The sequence below is a fragment of the Megalops cyprinoides genome, chromosome 6, assembly GCF_013368585.1.
Source record: "Megalops cyprinoides isolate fMegCyp1 chromosome 6, fMegCyp1.pri, whole genome shotgun sequence".
Taxonomy (NCBI): domain Eukaryota; kingdom Metazoa; phylum Chordata; class Actinopteri; order Elopiformes; family Megalopidae; genus Megalops; species Megalops cyprinoides.
The window spans coordinates 30,889,302-30,909,087 of NC_050588.1; the positions used below are offsets into that span (position 1 = coordinate 30,889,302).

At 41.0% G+C, this 19,786-nt stretch overlaps 1 protein-coding gene across 1 annotated transcript; it reads right to left on the bottom strand.

The window, feature by feature from the left end:
• Window positions 1-1,842: 1,842 nt before the first annotated feature.
• Window positions 1,843-19,307, bottom strand: myg1 (myg1 exonuclease). The gene is made up of 7 exons (XM_036531967.1): window positions 18,978-19,307; window positions 18,415-18,527; window positions 12,954-13,113; window positions 12,608-12,757; window positions 10,084-10,206; window positions 9,818-9,999; window positions 1,843-2,128 (listed from the first exon to the last, which is right to left on the bottom strand). The coding sequence occupies exons 1-7, from the start codon at window positions 19,275-19,277 to the stop codon at window positions 1,942-1,944; spliced, it is 1,215 nt and encodes a 404-aa protein (XP_036387860.1). The 5' UTR covers window positions 19,278-19,307; the 3' UTR covers window positions 1,843-1,941.
• Between the last annotated feature and the right edge of the window lie 479 nt (window positions 19,308-19,786).

Below are 19,786 nucleotides of genomic sequence, written 5' to 3' on the forward strand. Positions count from 1 at the left end.
TTTTTGCCTTTACTGGCGAGCCAAGCCATTTTGGAGACTCTTGTAAAGCTATTAGACAATAAATATGCCAGGCCCTGGAGAGCAAACAGGGGTAACTGAGACAGCAGTTGACTTTGGATTCTGGAAAATCCAAATATACAGGTTTCTCAGCACTGCACCAACAAATGTCACACCAGCTTTCATCAGCCTAAGATCAGACCCTGCCCCCTTACACCATATCACTCCTATTTACAGCTATAACCTATATACTTAATAACTGTGGGTTATTGCAACTTTTTCCCCAATTGATGCTGTTTTTGGTGCTCTTCAGATGCTGCAGATGCTTGGTTTGAAATGTACATCAGGTGATTCAGTTCAGCCAATGAAATCAGACCATCGCCCTGTTGTCTCTGATAAAAACAGATTATAGAGTGGATTCACAGAGATTAAATACTGACCATGTGACACATAACACATGCCACAGACAGGACTTGACTCAGATTGAGGTCTTGGCATTGGATCAGCAGAGGAAAAGATCATAGTGATGAACAGCATTCCAAAATAAATATCTACAGTAAAAATATTTTGCTTGCAATGGGTGTACATATTGGAGGTGGATATGAAATAATCTTCTCTGATAATGGCAATAACCATCATTGAAATTCTAAGAAAATAAATTGTTTATTCTGTGAAATAACTGAATATTTCTGTTTTAGCTATTTCTAAGACTCTGAGTCTGTCATAAGTTTTTCCAATATCGGTATGACTGACACGTTATAACCATAAGAACTGGCTATTTAAGGAAGTTATAAGTGATAAAATGATTCCTCTTCCAGTTGGCAACTCCATTATAAACCTTAGAAAGACCATTAAAAAACTCTGAACTGCTGGCATCAGTTCTCACTTTCCAAAAGCCCACTACTCCCCTAGATCTCAAATAGAGATCTCAAATTGAGATCTAACAAGAGTGTTGAAAAAAATCCATTCTGATTAAGGTATGGAGAGGCAGAGGGATGGAGTCATAAGAAGTGGGACAGCAGAGAGAAATTCTGAGATAGCTACAACATTAAGGGACAGCGTAACAAATTAATGCGACACAATAATATATGCTGTGAAAGACAGGCAGTTGGAAATATGCTTGGAGGAAGAATAAATAATTAAAAATAAATTAATTGATTAGGTACTGCAGTGACATTTTGAGGAGAGTGATAAGGGTGGGGGGGGGGGGGGGTGCGAGGCAAGCTGGAGCAGAAAATGAAAGCGAGAAGGGGCAAAGGGAGCAAGAGGAATGAATGCAGAGGGAGACAGAAGAGAAGGGGGAACAGACATGGCGAAGAAAGAAAAAAAAAAAAAGAGTCCAGAATGGAAAATGACATTCTACCCTCCCTCGCTCTATTAAACCGCATAACTACATGCCGAGCTCATACTGCAGCTGCCCTTGTAACCGCCACATGTCAGGAAAAGCACCTTCATATGCCATTTAAAAATGAATTTTCTGAATTAATCTATCATGACTGATTACGAGCGCTCCGATGTGGAGCAATGGCCATAGTGAGAGAGCTGAGTGGAAGCCTACAGTGTATGCAGAGAAATGCACACAAAAATGAAAACCACCATTTCTCCACTTTGCATATTATAAACTGAGTAATAAATCAAAGATCCATAACCATATCGCCACATTTTGTGATTTAAAAATCAAGGCAGATCCAGTACTTTTGAAATCAACCTGAAAAACTGTGATTTGTGTCCTTGGGTACACACCATTTGTTTTCTCCTGCTAAGTAACATCAACAGAAGTAAAAATTTACCAACAACAATTACTTAATAATTAACCACAAAACAACTGTCACATCAACTGTCTTATACTTATTTTATTACAAAGGAGACATACATGCTGGTGCAGGTCATGTTCCCAAGAACACGGGTGTGGAGTCACGATCGCAGTCACGGTCACGGTCACGGTCAGCTGCCATTGACGCCGGCTCGGGCAGCAGCCTGCAGGGTCCGCCGGGCCATCTCCAGCGCCCCCTCCCGGGTCGCATTCCCGCCGATGAAGCCGCTGGCATGGACGAAGATGCAGCCTGGGATCCCACTGAGGGAGGATAGGGCCTCGTCCCGCACCCCACGCCACTCCTCCAGCAAGGACAACCTGGAGAATGGACACGCGCACGGAGACGGACATGAAGGACATGCAGAGCCAGGAAAAGCGACTTGTGGAAGGAGGAGGAGGCAATGAGGCCAAACGGCCAACACTGTTGTTTTGGGTTTTTTTTTTTTTCTTTCAAATATGATGCAAAGAAAGATTTGCCCTGAAGTCTGATTGCTTTTAGACACTAGTTCACCCAACACAGCACCAGCAATTTCTAATCAAGCATAAAAAATCACTGATTGACAGCCTTGGTGACAGCATGGTTCCATCTCGAAGTCGATAGGCAATCTTAAGACGGGGAAAAAATGCACAGACCAAGAAGATTCATTCAGGCATGAACATCTTACAGTGGAGCAGATTAAGATGCAGTTCATGTGGAACTTTCCCAAGACCACTGGGGCAGATATATGAGAACATTTCTGTTTAGGACAATTTCAGCAATACCTCAGTCCAAGGTATTGTAACAGATTTCGAGGGCTTGTTTCTGTTCACATAAAATATCTTTGCATGTGTTAAAAAGGCAGCCGAACACTTCCTCCAGTAAATCTCAATCACTTTAAACATCCTTGACTGAATGTAACTGGAAGCATCGGAGAGCCGAGGTTAACTTTGCATGATAATGAGTGTGGAGCCAGGAGCCTCGACAAAAAGTAAATTACGCCCAGAGCACACACAGAGGAAACGTCACTTCAGACATAATGCAGGAGCTAACAGATGACAGATTCTTCTGGACACTTCACATTTAAATCAGGAATTTACAAGAACAGCTCTGCTGTTTGGGAGGTTCTCTCAAAATAAATGAACAGAAACACGACAGAAATAAGCTGCACAGAGATTTGCATTTAAATTTTCTGTTTTGGGTGTTTTAACGCATTTTTATTTAACTTTAACTTTATTATACAGAACTACACCGATGTTACCCATGTTACTTTGTTACCTATATGAAATATTTTAGTTATTCAGAGATCAGCTGCCTGCTGGTGATATCTCTGCAGTGTGTGACCTTGTGATTACAGCATGGCAGTGTATGGACCGTCACACAACGCTGCCATGTGTCTATGTCCACGGAGGAAAAATGCAATAGGAATGCAACTCCGAGGGATTTACTGGGAGTGGACATGACGGTGTATATGACAACTTGAAGCTAGATATTAATTATGACATGGGATATCTTTGTACAAGCACACACACCTGTAGCTAATTGTAAAAGTACAGTACATCTGCATGAAAATGTTGTTGCACCTGCATTTGTTGTTCAATAATGTCTAATACAATAGCTTCCTTTATTAATAAAACCTTTACATTTAAGACTTATTTTATTTTGATTTGACTGAACAGATCTGTAAGGACTGCTTAAAAAGCAAATCATACCATCATGAAGTACCTTATTTTAAAAAAATAAACCATATTTAATGGTTACAATATTTTAAAAAGACAAATGTAGTCTTACAGTATATCAATATTTCAAGTATATTAAGTATTTCAGTATTTCAGGTTTTGACATTCTATGCTATAGAGAAGGCTATATTTGCATCATTGACAAGAAAGATCGAAGTATCTGGTTGCTACATACCTTTTTCTGCTGTCTGACTTGTCCCAGTCTGGCTGCTATATGCCTTTCTCTGTAGTCTAATTGATCCCAGTCTGGCTGCTATATGCCTTTGCTGCTGTCTGATTGGTCCCTGTCTACACAATACATCCTGACTGTACTGTGCTATTCATTCGCTTAACAGACACATTTTTCCAGGAAGACACACAGCTTATATGGCTTTGCACTTTACAGTGCCTCTGTACCAAATTTTCACACTATTTGGGTAAAAATAAGAAAGGTGCATTCCCCTGCAGTCAATGGTAGCTTCCAAATCTTCCCTTCTATTGCCATGCAACTTTTTCTCAGTTAAACTCTCTCTGCTTGGTTTAAATACTGTTACACTGCTTGACTACTTCTAACCTACCTAGAAATCTCACAGATCAACGTCTGCACCCACACCAAAACGGCTTGTATAACTTGACAATACACAATACACTCACAGAGACAGTACCCCAAATGGGACATGAAACAGCAATGCTCAAGTTACATGCCCAAATCCTTACAACTTGCATTAGCACCACTGAGGCTTTTCATTTAGCTGTCAGAAGGACCCTCTTCCCCCATGATCCAAAGGGATTAAATATAGAGCCCTCCTCCATTTCCTGTCAGGTGCTGTGTAGTGGACACAGGTGGCACCGAAGACTACACTCGCCAATAGAGTCAGCAGATGCTTAGCTGGACAGCCATGATTCCCCGAGACGGAGCCATCTGGAGCCATATTCTCAGGCAACGTCATGGGTGTTTGTGCCCATGCCTACCTCCACTAATGCGCCGTTCTCATGCATTAGAAAAGAAATTGAAGCTCAGACGCCATTTCAAGCTCCTAACAGGCCTCTTTCTTTTGTCGATGGGGGAATCACCCTGCTGGAAAAATCCACTTCTAATGAGTTTCACCGCTGAAGTGGAAAAGGAGGTGACCTCAAGCCTGGCTAAGCTTCCCAGTCTCAGCCTGTTGATGAAGTGATGATAGCAATTTCAAATATTTAGAGAATTGAATTGCTTAGCGAACAAAACGAAAATAATATGAATGCATTTCAGCCAGGGCACCTTCGAAATTCATTGATTTAGTAACTATTTAAATGGTACGGAAATATCAACATCTGCAGGTGCAGTTTTAATCTCCACTAACCAAACTTGTGTATTTTTACAACTGCTGATTCTATTACAACTTCAATTTATCCCAGACAATCCCGACATTAAAGACCGGGTGCACTGTCACAGAACAGCAATGAGGACAAGCTTATCAGAGTTAGTGCAAGTCATAAAAGGAAGTCTCAGCAACTCAGTCTCAGTGACTCACTCTGCCCTCATGTCTGTGATTTCCTTCAAGAGACAGCCTATTGGGGACCACTCCACACAAACTCAGATGCCTCCCTTTCACAAAATTCATTGCAATGCCTGTATCATAGTCCTGCAAAATTCCAGTCTTCCTGAGCTTTTAAATACAATCAACATTAAGTATATTTACCAAATGCAGTCTGCCAGAAAACAAGGTTTTGAAAATACCTCATCTTGTATTTATCTTTACATTTGTTGCATGTGTTCATACAGCAAAATATACATAATGCAAATCTGTCTGATGAAAGAATTTTGCAGTCTGTAAATGACTGATAATTTCATGTTCAATGTAACGACTGATAATGATATACTGGGACACTGGGTTAGACTTGAGTTAAATCTTTACTGTGGGAAGCTTGAGCATGGTTATACCAGCTATAGTGTACGTTAGTTAGTAGGCCCATTAAAATTTAGTACAGCTATATGGTTAGTGGGATTTAGGCCAGCCTTCAGACTACTACTTCAGACTTCAGAGTAGTACAAAGAAGAAAAAAAAATAACCCTTGACCACCGAGATCATGAAACCTCAGTGTTATATTTGCACTGAACTACAGCTAATAATCAAAGCCGATACTGAATAAAATAAATAAATAAATACTCTCACAGTTATCAGCACGGTAATGACATTGCAGTTCTGCAGCAAAGGAACAATTACTGTCACTGTAGTTGTTCAAAATCATTAGCAGTGGAAAAGTATGTTATTATTAAGAGCTCCTTGTTGAAAAAAAGAATCATGTACTTTCTAAATGTTTTTTCTAAAGTCTAAATGTCATAGGGCTTCCACTTCTGTTAACCGCCAAACCTTCCAGAACATTAAACTTTTTGGAAAAGGTCTTAGGTAAATTACGTCTGTTTGGTAACAAGAAAATTGTGATGTGAAGAACACATTTCCACACAACACTGGCTTAGCAATATCAAGGACATGCGGTAACACTCATTTAAGACAGCACGGATATATTTTTCCACAAAAATAGTGCATTCCTAATGAAGTAATTTTTAATGTAAACTGATGGTCAAGATTTTAGATTTCAGGGTACAGATAGACAAACAGCCAGAGGCAGAGAGGTTCAACATATGTTTCTTATTTTTGCAGCTTGGGTTGTCACTTCATATTCCTCATTCCCCAACTAAACTCCAGATTGCCAAACCTGCTGTGAAATATGTAGTTATGTGTCTAAAGTCTGAGGAGCTGAAATTATACCAGAAATACATGATAGGAAGACATCCAACTGCCTCCTTCAATATTTCAAAGGTTTTTTCAACTTTTTTTTCCAACAAGAGAAAGTTTAAATTATTCCAGATATGGAATTTACAACGAGTTGTCAAAATCTGACCAATGCATTTTGTGTGAGAATAAAGCACTTGGTTATTTATTAGGACTGTTTTATGATTATGTGTCTTTTGATCCATATGCTGGATATTATAGCATCAATTTCCATTACATCCAATGTGAAAGCAGGGTCCTCAGCAATGCAAAATTTGCCCAGTCCCTATGTATGTTTTTGCCTGTCTTGGTCTTGTTCTAGAACCAGACTGTCCAGGTTTTAGTCTTACATCAGACTCAAATTGGACAGGCTGAACTACAACTCATAACTAGGCTACTAACGAACCACTCACAGCTGGCACGACTGCCCCCTGAGGACACTGCAACTTGCTCTGTAGTTTTAGCACTGTGGCTCTAACAATGAGGGCTCTCACACTGTGGACATTACCGGGAACCCATTCACTCCCAGGGGTTACAGGCATCTTTCGTTGCCATAGCGACTGCATGACTCTGCACATCCTGCTTCACGCAGCCCTCTCTGGGGACATGAGGGGGTTAATTGACCTTATACGTGACAACACTCTACCAATCACAACTAAGTTAAAGCACCACTCACAGATCTCAGAAAAACACACAAACAGGAGCCACTGAAAAGCAAAGGCAGACATTTCCATGAGCCCATTTCATTCAGTAAAATGGGGTATTTACAAGGACAAGACTTGACATGGTGTCCGAAACATTTTGTAACAGACGCTTTCCATTGTAATTAGCTACCAACTATATGTCTGAATAAGTGTAAGATACTGGTGTTCACTAGCTAGATCTGGACAACTTTGCAGCAAACATAAATAAAAATTATCATTTGTAGTTTTAAATCTGTATTTTCCAACCTACAGTGACAATACCAGTCCATAAAAGGCTGGGACAACATACAAAATAACTGATAGTGATTTATAACTGCCTGTGATCAACAAAATGTGCTAATCAATATTTAATATCACATGAATTATTTCCTAAATAGCCGCTCACCATCCTTTTTACTTATCACATTGCAGCGTTTATCGACCTAGGGTCCTATAACCTTGACGTTCCCACAGACACAGCCAGGACGTACCTAACGGCAGCAGTATTCATTCAGCATACGAGGATCCATCAAAATGTACTGGTAACATGCTCAACAGTACACTAGCGCCGTGTTTGAAAAAGCAAAAATAAAGAGGCTTTTGAATGATTCTGCTGCTGGCAAAACCCTGTTCTGGAGAAAGCTGATGACATGAGACATGAAGTCTTCATTCCACAGAGCTACCTCTCAGCATGCTAGAGGATCTGCTCATCTGGTGAAGAGGCAATGCAGACCGTCCTCCAAGGCTCTCTCACACTTTTATACATTCCAGAAACATCAGTCCCCAGCAAGGGTCATTACACATTTGAACATGAACGCAGAACACGCTTGCAATTGATTTATGTTCTGGATGGACTTCATTCAATTTTTTTTTTTCCCTCAACATCGAAAATGCAAAAAAGTTCGAAGTTGAACTTATTTCACCTGAGAGAATAGTTTACGGTTAGCAAAGCTTCATCTCATATCGCTGGTGATGCTGCAATTTCCCAATGCAGGGATAAATTCACACCTTGTACCAGTTTTTATTAGAGCTTGTAATTCAAAAAAGTGCACTTGGTCCATTATATTTTCTTTGGTCTATTTTGTAGGTGCAATAACCACAGGGATTACCAACACATAGTTTGAAGACCAGTGAACTTTGACCAGTGAAGTGAACTTTAGTCACTGTGTTATAGCTACATTTCTGGTGTACAAATACAAAGTTAACTAACTAGATACAGCAGTTTTGAATGACGTAGCCAGCCAGGTTGCCAGCAAGGTAGGTGTACATTTCTATCACAGGGAAACTCATCATCCAAGAGAATGCCTGGTTGGAAATTGCACATCAACCCAAGTCAACATGTTAGTGGAAAGATTTACTTCAATTTCAGCTACTTGACTAGTCTTAACAGCCCCCCCCCCCCCTCCATAATCCAGTATTTGACATAAAATAGAGAATTAATGCAGCAGCTTGTGCTGTACTCTGATGACCGCTGCATCCACATCGCTGTTTGTTTACTGTTCTCATGAATCACAACCCCTTTCTAAAACAGACAACATTCAGACACTGTTACTGCCGCACTCTGGTGTGGATACTTTCAGCAGTTAGCCACTGATCCTGGATCAGAATAAAAACTAAATGTTAACACCGAATGGTTGCTGTGAGGACTGGTGGTGGGGGAGGCTATCTTAGATCTGCTGTCATTGGGGCAGAGTACCCAACCCTGCCATTTAAATCCAGTGACAATCAGACGCTGGGGTATTAACTGTGCTGCATGTAAAAGAGGATTCAGGGGAAATCTATAAAATTGAAAAAATATCATTTTGACCATGTTTAGTGTGCCCAAAGGTTGACCCTGTAAAAAACATTTTACGCACACGTACAGAGTGTGCCCAATCAGACTAAAGCGCACAGTAAATTGTAATCCCTCAATATTATCAGCATGTTTTTTGTACCAAGAAAACAGAAAGAGTGAAAAGAAAAAATGCACATGGGCAATAAGCCTCCAGCTACTCAGGCGTGTAAGCCCAATCAAAATGAATACACTAATATACAAAGGTTACAAAAGTTACATCAGAATATTCATACAGATCAATAACCAAATGTAATCTCTTGACATCCGCTAATCTCAGCGATGTTGGATTCATCACTTATAGTTCATCTTGGCAAATCTCAAAATTGCTCCAAAACAAAACTGCAAGAATGTGCACTGGAATAAGAGAAAGACTTTAGTGCTGGCGAGTGTAGCACTGGATTAATCAGATTGATATCTGACATCTGAATATTCATATTCTGTTTTTAAGACATAAAAGCCTCACAATGCAGTAGCATGTTATGGTTATGAAAGCCAGTCAATAATTTCAAATATTTACAAGGCAATTGTTCAAGGGTTTAATTATTTGCACGCACCACTGAGAAACTAACCAGGCAGCTAGGAAAAAAAAACATTTATTTCTCTTTTTCTGATTTTTACATAAATGTAATTATAAACAAATATCGTTTATAATCACTCTGCCCTGCACCTACTACACCTCTCTGGCGAATGTCACAGACAATTATGGCATATGATGTACCATCATTTAAGGTTGAATGCCATTTATCTATACATTACTATCACAGGAAACACTGAGATCCCTAAAGCTACCGTTTAATGTGATATATTTATGTTTTATGGCACAAATATGTTTATGCATATTTTGTTCATAAATTTGTTTTCATACAAATTATAAATTCACACATAAATCCTACCAGTGCTATAAGGTATCTTGTTTTGCAGTCATGGCACTGGATGTGTCTGAAGGCTATTCTGTTCAGGAACAGGAATACGAGAAGAGGTGCACACAAGGCCAGAGTGAGGAATTAGATCAGAAGGATGGGGACATGAGAGGTTTTACCTGTTCTGGAAAGTATGGAGACCGGCAGGGACACACTGGACCCTCCACTGGCCGTTCTGGTCAGGGTACAGGACAAACTTTATGGGCGTCTCCACATTCAGCTCTTTCTCCAGGGAGAACAGGTGCTCCTTCCAGGGACAGCCTCCTTGCTCCATCACAATCACCTCCCCACTGGGGTCTACCTGAAGACAAGCGAACACACAGTGTTAGCTTTTTTCGGTCACGGCTGCGACAGAGTAACCAGAGTGTGGTTGACTGGCAGCTACCTTAGTCCTCATTTGGACCGCCCCCTCCACCACAGCACGGGCCGGAAGCCAAGCGTTCTGGTAGTAATCTAAACGGTCGAGAAACTCAGCTCCCACCATCTCCATGGCCTTGTGAAACCCCTCCTGGAAAAAAGAAAAAGTAAAAAAAAAAACTTTTAGAGGGACCTGGTCATGCTACTCACTGTCACAAATTGGCTGCAGTCTTGGTCATTTTCGTCTTTTAAAATTCAAGAGTTTCAAGTGTCCCCACATGAGCTCTGGCCCTCATTATTATATTTTTTTTTAATTTCTGATCTGCTCATTAGGGCCACTAATTGGATAAGATGCTGATACATCCTTCTAATGTTATTCCAAAACAGACTGCTCTGTGGGAGACTCAGACATGAGATGTTGGGCATGAATGGCAAAGGAAAAAAAAAAAAACACATGCACATAATCCCCTCTATCCCATTCCCTGGCCCCTGGGGTATGACATTACTCAGCTCACATCAACATCTCTGCAAGCCTGCCAGTCTGACAACACTCCCCTCCCACCCCACATGCCTAGTCTTGCACGTTTTATATCCCCCCCCATTCTAACTCATCTTCCTGGGTCTGGTCGAGAGGGCAGTGGTGGCTGGGTTGGATGTAGACACTCTCCAGAACTGGAGAAAAAGCCATTACTTTTTCAATTATCACAAACTGCCAAAGTGAGAAATCACAGTGCTAAGAGAAATCATAGGGTCAGATAGGGCCATTAACTGTCTACGGCAGCCATGTATTTTCAGAATATTTAAATGTAACAGTCTCCTTGACTCCTAAATCATTTCTCCTACACTGGAAGACTGAAGGATATTTAAAAAAAGACACACAAACAGGGGATTGTTTCACAGATGAAGACTGTCTGAAAGCATAATCAACACAAGATGACATTCACTGCTTCCAAGAGTAACAAAGTAACTTAATCTTTGTAAAAGGCACGTTTTCTAAAAAAAATGATAAGTGGGTGACCTTAAAAATATCATTTAACACATCCATTTAATTGGAGCATGAAACTGACATTAACTCTTTTGGAAAAAGTCAAGTATTGGAAGATGAACCCAAGGGAAAGAGTTCAGTTGGGCGTACCAAGTGCACACTAAGCAAACATCTCTTAAAAAAGGCAAATGCATAAATGCATGATAGGCTGTCTAAACCTAAAATTTTCCATGTTTTTTTTTTTTACTGTACTGTTGGCATCATAGAAAACGTTGGTTCTTTGTCTCTGTAGTAGCTGTCCTAACATAATTCAGCCCACAGATCTAAGCCCTCTTCTCTTTTCCAATACGAATTCAGATTAATCACTGAGTTTTGTGACCTACTTGTCCAATCGCTGTACAAAGTTTAATGGCTCAAGTAAAAACATCTTCTCTTTTAAATGACTGCTCGCTGGCTGCTACAATGCCTCACCGCTGTTCGTGGTTCAGCCTAATTTTCACATGACCTTAATTCACAATGGCGCAACCTGAAGCCAATCGGTAACTTCTTTCAGCTTCAAAGTACCTGGCAACGACCCCTCTCCTCTTCCTGATTACTTATGCCTGTAATCAAAGGTACGGCTTACTGAGAGATGTTTTATCAGCTCTTTGATAAACAACATTTAATTTTATCAGTCACAACAAATTTAATAAGTCAGATATATAATCTGCCATATGTCAGAGATACATACTACGGTCAAAGGAAATATTTTGTCCTTTTACACATTTAAATACTGGACTGAGATTTGACCACTGTATATGTCACAATTGCCTTTAAATAAAAACTGTTTATGTAACTACCAGAAATTAGGCCAAATATTCAATATTCAAAACGTGATTATTCAGCCATGAAATCAATAAAGGATTACCTGGATCAGCATTCAAATGCATGTTAATTAACAAAAACTAAAGAAGAATCTAATCTTACTCTCTTATCAATATTATTGTGGGAGAGTCTAAAAGCGCTGCTTAAAATAACATAATGAATTCATGTTATTTATTTTTCCAGCTTGACAGTGTGAGTGATCTCTGCAGTGCGTCATTATTTACACTCAAAGAACTACAGTTTCATGCAGCGCTTGGGGAAAAAGCAGGGTTCAGTTATTCAAACATTCAATCTTGGGCGCCATGGAGTATTTGAATATCAAATTAATCCAATTAGTCTCACTGGCACTTTTCCCTCTGCAAAGCGACTACTCATACTCCAGTTTATTCTACTTGGAAACGATATCCTAGTTCTAGGCACTGCAATGTTTCTATGATTCTTTGCTGCTTTTGCCAACAACTGGGTACAATCGGCCTGAAGTCACAAATAAGAACCGTGCAAGCTCGCTTAAAGTTCAAAGCTCCATTATGCATGTGCTTTGAAATGTACAGCTGCATTCAGAAACATCCTTGCCTGCAACTGCTGTCATAGACATGTGCTCTTCCCAGTAATTCAGTAACTGCTGTCATGGATATGTGCTCTTCTATGCATCTACAAACGCAGCACTTAAAATGGGGCAGAGAGACTCCCCGCCCCCACTGACCTCTGTGTCCTGGCTCTTGCTGTTCCAGCGTGGGTTAAGATAGCTCACACGGGCACTGATCGTGCTGGAGACAGCGTAGCGCGGCTCCCCATCGTACTGCGAGATGCCGTTGTCCACCGCGTCCACCTCTTCCACAAAATTCTCGTACAGCTGTGTGGGAGCAGGGAGAGGGTCCGGGTTCAACCTGAGTCCATCCAGCCCGCCCTCACCCTCAGGGGTGCAGCCAAGCCTGAGCCCCCCCCCCCCCCCCCCCCCCCCAACAACCCCCCCCCCCCCCCCCCCCCCCCCCCAAACCCCCCCAAGAGAGAGACCAGCTTTCCCGCTGGTGCTCCGGCCTCTCCCTCACCTTGTCATAGAGGACCTCCAGCTGTCTGTCACCCTGCTTGAGCTGTGTCAGCTGCTCCAGGACACGGCGGCCAAAGTGCAGGTACACCAGGCCAGCGGAGCTCAGCTTGGTCACCCAGGGCTTCTCCGGACACAGGCTGCTGAAGCTCTCCCCAAACGACCTTAAGACAAACACGCACCACTCATAAAGATACACACAGAGTACACCACTGGCTTGATGGTAAGTTTACCTGAAGTTAGGGCTGGGCGATATGGTAACACTGGTATCTATTCAATGCTGATATCACAGCAACACCACTATGCTGTTTCCATGTGGTAGATAGAAACACATGGCTACAAAGACAAAGAGTGAAAACATATGCTATGTGTTTTTCAGAGTTAACAGGTAAGTTAACAACATATAGATACAACCAAGCGATATTTTTCTGGAAGCATTTCACTGAACTTTGGAGGTGTGCTCCCGCATCAGTATGACTAAAGGGAAAAAAATATGGGAAGAAACCCAACGCCACACACCGGGGATAGCTGTTATTGCGCTAAAAATAGCTATTCGATGTATCGCGACGGCTATATCACCCAGCCCTACCTGAAGTACTCCTGCCAAACTATGGCATGCACTCACATTTTCTCCAATTATTGGCACCTACAAAGTATCCCCAGGATTAAAAGTTACTGTGGAGACTGTGGAGATGCCGAAATGATCTGGCCGGCTTTGCGGAGTAACCTGCTGTGAAGTTATCAAATACGGCATGTAGTTTTCTGTTCAGAAAATGTTTTGTTATTTTAAAAATCAGCTCCTTACTGAATTCACAGAGAAATGCTATATGTCTATCAAGCACATAGCTCCTGCTCATCTCTGAATCAATTCTCCAACAAAGCCAGGTAGGTTGTGTAAAAGCGTTAGTTCCCAGAGAAGTAATGGGAGTGAACGGCTGATTTTAATCATCATCTTATTCAGCTATTAGTTGTTACATATTTTCATAATATTGTAGTGATCAGGCCTTCAGAAAAGGTGATGCAGTTTGTCAGAGCTTGTAGCAGGACCCACTACATGGGCAGGCGTTTTAGCAATTTCATAACACCTCTATGCTGTGGAGCTGGAGACCAGGGTTGAATCACAGCTCCAGGGTTTAAGGCTCATCAACTGCTCCAGAAAATTCCCTGCTCTCTGCAATACTGTGACATTATAATATTTTCATAAGTCTTGCAACAAACACATTGTCTCATGAGTGCACTGTTAATTCACCAATGAGAGCACTCATTATATGAAAAATCCAAGCCATTTTTTCATATCAGCATACAATACACGCTGTGCACTGATAACGGGTAAATCTTGCATAACAAATGTTACATCAAAATTGATAGATCAGTGGTTTTGGATTTCATGAAAGTAAAGTGAAACCAACATGACTGTAATCTAACAGTAAGCCTCTTTTTGGATCCAAGCCATTTGCCCAAATTCCTGCTCAAAGCAAGCCAGGGTTTGTTGTTATAAGTTCAAAGACAACAGACCAATCAAGTCTCACTTCAGAGGGAATGCGCAGATGTGTCCCTGACCTTAATCATGCTCTTGAAAGATGCAAGCCCTCCTCCTGCTCCACCCATTTTCCAGTCATATATGCCTAACTGCACGTTTTTTTTTGGGGGTTTAGTGGTTTGTCTGTGTGAAATTTTGGGCACCACCCACGAGTGCCCCTTTCACTGAACAGTAGAGTCTAGACCATGAAAAATTAATCATTTTGTCATTTAATATTACATAGAGTACAAGTAACATGCCCAGGAGGAAGCCATCATATCAGGAATGCCCCCCCCCCCCCCCCCCAAATCAAAATTTTGTCTTAGAAGAACAAAAACATTTTTTGCCATCTTGCGGAGTTTACATGGAAGTTCTCTAAAATCTAATTAAACTCTACATGTCCAGAGGGGGAAATGTACTGAATGAATTGAATTTACTTCAAGAGGTCATTTCCATATTAAAACGGTCAGTATATTCAGAGCAAGCATATGCAGATAGTAGATTAGTGTACTTTCCATTCCTTCAGGGATGGCCAGGTATGTCTGACCAAGCCCAGTCAAGGGAGGTGTGTTTTGAGTCAACAGACATGAAAACCCATTTAAAGAATATAGCGTAAGTATTACAAAACTAAAAATATACAAACCTGTATGACATCACTAGTTACAGCAATCATCTAAATATTGGAACCCCCCCCCCCCCCATACACGTTTAATGCTGCTGTTTTCATGATTTGTTGTGCTACAGCAAGGGAGACAAGTCACTCAATGCATATTGGATGAAATGGTGCAGGTAATGTCTATGCATACTTTTTTCCTCCAGTAATCAGCCAGCTGTGATCCACTTGTCTGCTAGTAAATTTTAGAGACCTATTAGACATACTACACAAAAGAAATGAAACCAACACTTCGGCTGCAGAGAAAAAATGGAGTGGCATATTTGTCGCACAAGCACTACGATACACAGCACCACAGAGTGTGCTGAGTGGGTTCCGTTTGCATTTACAGCATAGCTATAGCGCAGAGTGGCTACCTCGAAAATGCACACTTACACTTCCTTTAAGCAGAGCTGAGAGGAGACATAAGCGTGCCCCTCTAAACATAGTCACACAATCTAGTCATTCTGACTAATGCATAATGCATGTCAGGTAGAAATTAACATACTACTTCTACACTGTCACAGCAAGTTAACAGAAGCATATTGCAGTTGTAATTTCTGTGATTTCCCATGTTTGTTCAGAGGAGTCAGGAGTCATTCATAGAAGTCAGCCACTGCACATTTAAATGGTGCAGAACGCATTGTTGTTTCAAGCTTAATCCTGTCCAGTCATTATGTACTACTATAACACACTCACATGACCATTTCCATCATTGCAGATGTGCTTGCATTATGTGCTGATACTGGTAACAGCATTACTTGCATGTCGTGGCTGTTCTTTTTCAGAGAAATGTCATGTGCAAATTTCAGCATGGCTTGTTTTCTTTTACTGGAAAACCAGAGTGGGGAGGAACAGACAGCTAAACTGCAGGACTCCAAGCCTGCTTGCTACCGGTGCCAAGTATGAATATTATGAAACAAGGCTCTCTTTTTGGTTTACTATTTTTTTAAAAAAACAAAACAAATTGCATTCCTCGTTGAAGAGTAAGTCATTTTTCCTTGGGATTTGTTTCATTTGTTTCCCATAATTTGAGTAAAAGGATAATGAATATAAACACAAGTGGACAAGTGTCTCGGCTTAATCTCAGAATGAAAATTACTGTGTCTCATCCACAGAAAAAAAAAAATCAGCTACATTTAAACAGTGCAGACTCAGTTATTGTTTCAAGCTTAATCCTAAAAAAAAACACCCCAACATCACACAGTTTTAAAGCACTAAAATGTGCTACCTCAACACATCCAAGTGTCCATCATTGCCAAAATACTGTTACCTATATTTCTACCATCATAAAACCTGCCAACACAGGAGCACATACTTTAATCAGTACTCCTTTTGCCATCATTGTTTTTCCTCTAAATTCAATTAGTGAGTTACTAATACGTAAATTGTATGTGTGTACATGAACAGACAACCACCTTGTGAAATTACAACTGTGTACTCATGAAGATGATTGCAATTCAGAATGGAACTCCTTGTGGTCATTTAAAACGGGTATAATTGATATAATTCCTTACACCGGTCCTGAAAGCTGAGGCATGTAATTAATGACAGACTCAATGGGTGGTGGAGGACGGTGCAGTCATTAGCAGACTAATTGGCAGAGCTGAGGCATCTCTGCATCATTTATAAAGAGACAGAGTAAGTGAGGAAGGGGAAGAGAGAGAGAGAGAGAGTGAGAGAGTGAAGAGGGTTGAGATTGGCTATTTATGGGATGTGCAGCATGTCAACTGGCTCTTCCAACTGTTCGCAGATATCAATGGGCTGAATCAGCGTTTAGCACATTGGTTTCCACACCACGCACCCATATAAGTCTGATCAATTGCTCGATAGATAATAGTTTTTGTGAAACCCTACTGTGATGCCCCCCCCCCACCCCACCCCACCCCCTTCTTCCATTTCTCACCTTAAACATAAGACTGAAGGTCACGCTGCACAGAGGCTACTAGCACCGGAGATGACAGACTGCACACCACCTGAGCCGGGTGGGAAGGGGGTCGACGGTGTGCGGTAATTATCTTTACACCCTGCTGAGAATTGTGCTGCAGCATCTCTCTGAGATTTTTATAGTAAACCCAGCCCAGGAAGAACACATTTTAGCTGATGGGCCACAAAAACCCTTGCATAAAGAGACGGATGATGAGCCAATATGCAAAAGAAATGTCAATTACTCTCATTTGTTCTAGTTGTGGCCACAGCAGCCACAATTATAGCAGCATTTGTCTGGGTTGTTACAGCTATAAAAGAACCATCTGTACAAAAAAAACGATGTTCTATTTTCACAACACTAATATGCCCAGTGAACACTTGTGACGCAAAGAGATAAAATCTTGACAGCTTTGCCACAGTGAACAGGTCTGCTTCCCCTGGACAGCTTATGTGCCTGCTTTATACTCCAATACGGGCAACTGCAATATTTAACATGTCATGGATGTTCTTTTTCAGAAAAATTTCGCATTCAAATTTGGCCGTGATTGTTCAGCCTGAAAAAGGCATGGCTTGTTTTCTTTCACGGTAAAACCAGAGCGGGGAGGGACAGACCGATAAACCGCAGGACTCCAAGCCTGCATGCTGCCTGTGCCAATTATGACTATTATGAAACAAAGCCTCTTTATGTTATGCTGTTTTTGATTTTAAAAATGGGTTAACCTGTCGGGGAAAGAGTACATTTTCCTTGAACGTTGTTTCATTCATTTCCATAATTTGTATAAAAGGATGAGTGAATATGAATACAAGTTGACAAGTGTCTCAGCCAACTCTCAGACAATCGCTCAGGGCATGTGTGCTTGGAAGCTGGCAAAGGTAATTACAGGATGGATGATGATTATTTTATCAACGTAAATATTTTATGTGCACAGTGTCTGCATAAGGATGACTCATATTGTTTCATATCCACAGTGACTATGTGACTTGTGGAAAGTTATATTATTTGCTGTTAACCAAACACAGTTTTGCTATCATTCAAGCTGTCGATGTATGGACTAGCCCCTTGTCTGAGATTATAGCAAATTAAAATAGTTACTTTATATTTACTGACGCTTATATTCTCTTAACCCACTTAAAGTTGCTCAAAGTCCTTGCTTTAACAAATCTTTCAGAAATGGTTTAAAAAGCACTTTGTCACCTATAAACTGTTGGTTTTTCTTCAGCAAGTGTTCACATAATTCTGTTCTCTACGGTGGCAACACGCTTCTCTGCCCCCAGTCTTACATGTCAGACATGTCAGTCATGGTGCTGCCCAAAACCGGGAGCAGTGTGTGTGTGGCTCAGTTTCTGTGAATGGAAGCACAGTACCTCTGATGATGATCATAGCGATGTCTTTTGGGGTCGAACTCAGCACCAACGTCCACTACGATGTCACACGTAGACAGCACAGCAGGGTCTCGGGTTCTGACAATTTCTGCGTCCTGAGAAGGTTTACATAAATGCAAAATGGGGGTCAGTGTGACACTTTTCACACCTGTCGCATATCTTGAATAGAGGGGTAGTTAGCTACATTACATATGGGGAAATGTACAGCAAATGAAGGACATTTTTCTCATATTTTTTGGTAAAGTAGTTAGCAAGCTTACCTAGCGAGTGGGATTCAGATAGAAACAGAGGTTACCGTGAGTTCTGATATGCATGCAATCCTAACACGCAGTAGCTTGTTAAAGACATCCATCTGGAATAACTTACCATGCTTTACCAAGTTCTGATGTTCGACAGCTAGCTGCCGTGTTAATTGGCTCGCTAGGTAAATGGCTATCTTAGCGACCTAGACGGTAGTTACGTAGTTAGCAGGTGGGAAAGGCAAGTTAGACAGAAGTCGTTTATGTATTTAGCTAGTGTGTTGCTACAAAACTCTAGCGATCTACCTTGTATTCCGGTAGCTGTCGAAGAAGGAAACAAGCGAACACTTCATCACAGTGAAAAGTTCCATTGTGGGTACCAATTTTAGTCGCCGACATTTTCTCAGTGCACAGCCGCTTTGCTTCAGGTGCTTGCATGTAGCGTTTTTGGATGCTCAAAACGCTAAATGATGTTTTTAATCTCAAACAAACAAAAACTCCAGGGATGCGGGGACTGGAAATAGAAGCCCAGGCGAACCTACAATGTTGTGGCTGAATAAACGTGCGCGTTGCAGCACTATAAGCACATCGCAGGTAACAGTACATATATGAATGGAGAAGACCCACGCCACAAAACGGAAGGAGAGGGCTGATTTTGTGAACGGACCGACGGATATGATATCAGACGAATTTGAGTGGTGGGGGCATAAAGCTTACTTTTCATGTTTCTTTTCATTTACTGTTAAATGAAATACTAAGCTGGTCGTAACATTTTTGCTACATCTCCGGCTAGAATTAATTAAAAAAAAAAGTAACATTTACATGATTTAAATAATAAATTAAAAACTAACATTAAAATTGAAAGAAGGAGCTGTTTTCTTTTATGATATCCAGTGCTCCCTTTTAAATGGAAGTGTACAGAAAAGCAGTGCCTTTAGCTTGTCCTCATGACCAAGTGTTGTCGTACTGTTGTCTACTTTGTACAGTATTATTGCTAGCACTTTGGAGACAGTGCAGGACTGAAGCAGCTTCTCTTTTGGGCACCCTTGGTATACGACTCCAAAACTAATAGATTATGCTAGTAGCGTTTGCTATTTATAGCAAAACATACTGCG

What these genes read in the sequence shown, in the direction of transcription:
- myg1 (XM_036531967.1), bottom strand. Translation starts at nt 19,277, where the DNA reads ATGTACTGTTACCTGCGATGTGCTTATAGTGCTGCAACGCGCACGTTT. An exon ending in GACAGCTACCGGAATACAAG is followed by an intron (nt 18,528 to 18,977) that starts GTAGATCGCTAG and finishes AAACCTTCTCAG; the next exon opens with GACGCAGAAATTGTCAGAAC. An exon ending in CGCTATGATCATCATCAGAG is followed by an intron (nt 13,114 to 18,414) that starts GTACTGTGCTTC and finishes GTTTGTCTTAAG; the next exon opens with GTCGTTTGGGGAGAGCTTCA.